Genomic DNA, 5723 nt, shown 5'->3' on the forward strand with positions numbered 1-5723 from the left:
AAGCACAACATTCAGCAACAGTACTTTTACCTCCTGAGCCACTTTGCAGCCTTCCAAATAACCTTTTTGTTGTTTTATTGTAAAGAATAGAAACTTTTTTAGCTCATGGTTCTGGGGATTCTCACATGGTAAGGGCAACAAAATATCTCTAAATGACATTTAAACTTTGGTTTATTATGAATTGTGTTGCTTGTTTGTTAAGTTTTTTGCTTGGGTATGTTTGAGCCTAGTTATTCTGACATGTCCCATTATCTGAAAATTTCTATCTTCTTTCAGTGGCTGAAAGACCACAGCATATGTTGATGAGGGTATCTGTGGGGATTCACAAAGAAGATATCGATGCTGCAATTGAAACCTACAACCTGCTTTCTGAGAAGTGGTTTACTCATGCCTCTCCTACTCTCTTCAACGCTGGGACCAACCGTCCACAGCTGTCCAGGCACGTATCAGCTAAAGCTATGTTTCACTGCTGCTGTTTTTTAAAGGTTTTTTTTTTTTTTTTTTTTTTACGATACTGTTTTTGTCTGTCTGTATGTATGTGCACCATGTGTGTGCCTGTTGCCTGTGATCAGAAAGGGCATTGATCCCTGGAACTGGAGTTAGATAGTTCTGAGCTGTCATGTGGGTGCTAGGTAGGGATTGAACCCGGGTCATCTGAACGAACAGCCAGTGTTCTTAACCACCAAGCCATCTCTATGGCCCTTAAACTGCTTTTATAAATCGTTTGACTAGGGAAATAAGAAAAAGGTGGTTCCTTACATTAAAAATAAACAAAAACTTCAATTATTGCCTACTCTGATGAATGAAATAATTTGCATTTGGAACAATCTCTGACTTAGGTAAATAAGTTGGAAGAGGACAAGTGCTGTTAGTGAGAACGTCACAGACTGGGGTGGTGGCTCTGCACCTGAGTGTTTTAGGTGCCATCGAACAGAATGTTTTTGATTGGGAATTGTATGTCATTTGTATTTCAAGAAAGTAGTTTTTAAGTAAAAAATAGGCCATAGTTTAGTGGTAGATCATGTGCTTAGCATGCACAAGACCTTTGGGTTAAGAGTTTTCAGAACTGTTAAAATGATTAGTAAGTATCTGGAGCTTGTTAAGAAATTCCTGCAGTAATTTATTTTAAAAATTGTAAAAGGATCAATGAGGTGAAAGTAGAGGTTGGGAAAGGCACATTCCTAAGATACATGGGGATTAAACTGATGTAGAGGTTGGGAAAGGCACATTCCTAAAATACATGGGGATTAAACTGATGTAGAGGTTGGAAAAGGCACATTCCTAAAGTACGTGGGAATTAAACTGATGGGATTTGTGTTCTTCTGAATCTGGGTTAAGGACAGTTCCTGAGTTGATGGGCAGATAACAGGATTACTGGTGATGCCCTTGACTGTGGAAGGGATCACAGTTAAAGTGTCTGGAGTAAGTAAGAGAAAAAACCCTCTGTGTCTTAGGGATGAAGAATATGCCAGTGTCTGTATACACACCTCATTGCACTAACATTTATGTACTTCATTGTTGTTTTAGAATAAAATTCTAAAAATTGCTGTTGAAAATAACCTTAATTTGGTAAAAGATAACCATTAAGAATTTAGATCTGGGCTTGAAGAGATGGCTCAGAGGTTAATAGCACTTGTGGCTCTAGTTGTAGACCTGCTTTTGATCTCCAGTACCCATATGGTGGCTTGTAACTGTCTATAACTCAGTTCCACAGGACCTGACACCTAACCAGGCGTGCGTGTGGTACACATACACATACAAGCAAAATACTCATTCATACACATAAAATAAAATAAATCTAAAAGTAAAACAATACCCTTGTCTCTATAACTATTTTTAGTGTGGTAGTGGAGGCCTGAGCTAGCATTGTAAGATAAGAAAAAGAAATAATTGAAAATGGAAGAATAAGATACAGATATGATTTTTACATAAAGAATTCAAAAGTACCTGTGGACAAATTATTAAAATTAGAGATTTCAGCAAAATACTTTAATATAATTCAGTGTAAACAAATTAGTTTTTTTTTAAAAAAATATTTATTTATTTATTTATTATGTATACAATATTCTGTCTGCCTGTATGCCTGCAGGCCAGAAGAAGGCACCAGACCCCATTACAGATGGTTGTGAGCCACCATGTGGTTGATGGGAATTGAACTCAGGACCTTTGGAAGAGCAAGCAATGCTCTTAACCTCTGAGCTATCTCTCCAGCCCAACAAATTAGTTTTTATTCTGAGCTGTAGCATTTGGAAAATTTAAGATTTGCTGTTAAGAGCCAGGCATGATGGGTGTGCTTGTGATCTCAGGGTAAACACAGAATTGTCATTTGGGGTCAGTCTGCTCTACATAGCAAATTGACAGCCAGCCATCCTGAGCTGTACAGGGAGACCCTGCCTCCAAACATCAAGGGTTGGGGCTGTAGCTCAGTCGTAGAGTGCTTGCTAGCATGTGTAAGGTCTTGAGTTTGAGTCCTAGCACTCAATTGTTCGAGAATTTTCTTAGCAACAATGGTAGTACTAAGGTAGAAGGATGAGAATTCAGTGTCAGCCTGGGCTGTGTAGCAGTACCCTTTTAAGAGAGTAGGTAAATAAATAAATGGAGGGAGGAAAGAATATAACAGTTTTTAGAAGAGCAACAAGTGAACGTATGGGATACTCAAACAACGGATTGCTTTACAAACAGGAAAATAAACCTACATGTATTGTAGGAATGAATTGCTATAACATTGAGTTAAGGGATAACTTCAGAAGGATAACTAATTACAGGAATTGAAATTGGGTTCTCTGTGGCATCTTATTTCTTGAGGTAGGTGCCTTGCAGATGCATGTGTATAATCTTTTTGAATACCTGAGTATTTTATAGAAAGTCAGTGACTAGAATCTATTTGAGTATTTTAACACTCAGGGTGGTGAAGGAAGTGTGATGAGATGGACCCTGAGTTCAGGTAGAGGAGCCATCTCTAAAGAAAGACTATGTTTTTAATGTACATGTTAAATAATTGACTGATCATTAGGTGTTCAGAAATACTTCAGTTGTAGGGCCAGACATGGTGGTGCACACCTTTAATCTTAGCACTCTGGGGGCAGGGACAGGCAGAGCTCTGAGTCTGAGGCCAGCCTGATCTACATAATGAGTTTTAGGACAGCCAGGACTATGTAGAGAGACCGTGTCTCAAAAACAACAATAACAAAAAACCTTCATTTTTTTCCTGGTGGTTTACTAACAATTAGGAAAGTCTAGTTTATGTGTAAGAATTTGTTTGAGAAAATTCTGACACATAAGTGTAGTCTGGTAAAAATCAGACTGATATTTTTTAGGCTTACCTATAAAACTTTCTTCTGGGCTTAATGTCTAAGTTAGGTAGCAAGATTAGTTTAAAATAATAGAATATATTGGTGTTTTATATTCTTGTGAAAACATTTCGGAGCTTTATAGGTTTCACCTCATTTGGTTTGAGTGTCCAGATTGTGTAGCCACTTGCGTGACTAACTGATGGCCTTGCTTGAGTTGTCCTTTTTCTCCTGACAGCTGTTTCCTTTTGAGTATGAAAGATGACAGCATTGAAGGAATTTATGATACTCTGAAGCAGTGTGCCTTGATTTCTAAGTCTGCTGGGGGAATTGGTGTTGCTGTGAGTTGTATTCGGGCTACTGGCAGCTACATTGCTGGGGTAAGTTTTTAGTTGTATGACCTAAAGCCAGTCATGGGCATGATAATGCTAGTGTTGGGCAGGCATCGGTTTCTGTTAATTAACACCTAGTTGTGAGTGGCAGAGTCATTTTACTTCTCGGTTTGTCATTGGAGGTTTAGGCTGTGTGAGATAGTCTCTAGGATATCCTCCCCCCCCCCCCAGCCGCCGCCAGGGTTTTTCTGTGGCTTTGGTGCCCGTCCTGGAACTAGCTCTTGTAGACCAGGCTGGCCTTGAACTCACAGAGATCTGCCTGCCTCTGCCTCTGCCTCTCAAGTGCTGGGATTAAAGACCTGTACACCGCCTGGCTCTCTAGAGTATTTTTTTTTAGCTCAGATTTTAGAATTATGTTTTTTTTTTGTTTTGTTTTGTTTTTTAAAGCAACAGTAATTGCAGCCGTCCTTTATGTGGCATTGGTTTTTGGAGACACGGTTTCTCTGTGTAGTTTTGGAGCCTGTCCTGGAGCTTACTCCGTAGACCAGGTTGTCCTTGAACTCACAGAGATCCACCTGCCTCCGCCTCCTGAGTGCTGGGATTAAAGGTGTGTGCCAAGTTGTTTTGAATTCTTTAGTGGGGAAAATGCTATCATTGTATGTGTTTTCTTTATGTTTCTTTCTTTTAAGGTACTCAAATATTAGATATTTTTATCTAATGACTTAAATTTAAGCACTTAAATTTCATTACCTTGGTTTTGGAATTTTTTGACTTACTCTATCTCATTCTATATTAGGGTTGTGTTAAAGCAGCTGAACATATAACTTAGTGATTTTGTATTGATTCTTCTGTTAGGCATTATGTTTTCATTGCTCAGGTGTGGATGGAGAGCAGGTAAACCTCATAGGTGGCTGCTTAGAAATCAGTCGCTGCTTGAACTGAAGATCCGGAGCTGCTTTTTACTTTGAACTGTTTGGGGTTTTTTTCCTTGTAGAGCCCTTTGTCTCATCCAGATGCCTTTATTCTTGACCTTTCTTTCAGACTAATGGCAATTCGAATGGCCTTGTACCGATGCTGAGAGTATATAATAACACAGCTCGATATGTGGATCAAGGCGGAAACAAGGTATGCTTTGTTACTGGCAAGTGCTGGAGATCAGAACTGAAAGTCTTTAGCTGTGAAAGTTGGTTCGGTCATATATTGTTTTACTTTGTTTTTAAAGATTTATTCTTTATGTGATTAGCATGTGTATATCTCTGTGAGCATGTACAAGTGGGTACTCATGGAGTCCAGAAGAGGGCATTGGATCCTTGGGGCTGGAGCTCTAGGTGGTTGTGAACCAACCAGTGTGTGTGCGGAGAACTGAGCTCGAATCTCTCCAGTGCTCCCCCCTCCCCCCAATTTTCTAAATACCATGCCTTCTTTTTAAAAGGCAGAATCTTATTTTGTAACCTTAAGCTGACCTCACTCAGACTTGCTGTGTAGTCTAGATTGGTCTTGAATATTGTGTGATTTTTTTTTTTTTTTTTTACTTAATAAAATTAAAGAGACATAGTTGCTTGCTTAATATGTAGTTGAATGGATTTTAATGAAAGTTCATCTAGAATAACTGCCATACACAGTTAAGATACAGGGCACTTTGAGTACCCCAGAATGTTTGCTAATGTACTTTTGCATTCAGTCATTGCTAATAGTCTCACCCACACATACTTGATCCCTGGCTGTTTTATCTTTTTATCTAATGAACTTTGACAACTTTCATAAGGTAGATCACCATTTTTTGTTTGTTTGTTTGAGGTGTTCTCGTGTAGCCCTGGCTGGCCCTTAGTTCCTGATTCTCTTTCCTTTCTCTCCCAAGTGCTGAGGTTACAAGTATGTGTCACCCAGCTGCTTGGTCTTTCTCCTTAGCTAAGAGCACTTGTTATATTGCTAAAGTTAAAGCAACTTGTCGTGGCCTTCATGTACTGGTCATGGTGTGAAGGGCTCTGCGTGCAGTGAGGAGAGCCTGTGCTTCACTGATGTGAAGTGCTCTGTGCTGCAGTGAGGAGAGCCTGCACTTCACTGGTGTGAAGGGCTCTGTGCTGCAGTGAGGAGAGCCTGC

General features: G+C 39.5%; 1 protein-coding gene across 1 annotated transcript in view; it reads left to right on the plus strand.

Moving 5' to 3' along the window:
- Window positions 1–5723, plus strand: part of Rrm1 (ribonucleotide reductase catalytic subunit M1) — a 35829-nt gene that overhangs the window by 10107 nt on the left and 19999 nt on the right. Inside the window, exons 7-9 of the mRNA XM_005368824.3 lie at window positions 277–439; window positions 3529–3670; window positions 4664–4747. Of these exons, the coding sequence (XP_005368881.1) occupies window positions 277–439; window positions 3529–3670; window positions 4664–4747 (389 nt within the window). The remainder of the gene's footprint in view (window positions 1–276; window positions 440–3528; window positions 3671–4663; window positions 4748–5723) is intronic.

The sequence above is a fragment of the Microtus ochrogaster genome, unplaced genomic scaffold (genome assembly GCF_000317375.1).
Source record: "Microtus ochrogaster isolate Prairie Vole_2 unplaced genomic scaffold, MicOch1.0 UNK41, whole genome shotgun sequence".
In the NCBI taxonomy this organism is placed as follows: Eukaryota; Metazoa; Chordata; class Mammalia; order Rodentia; family Cricetidae; genus Microtus; species Microtus ochrogaster.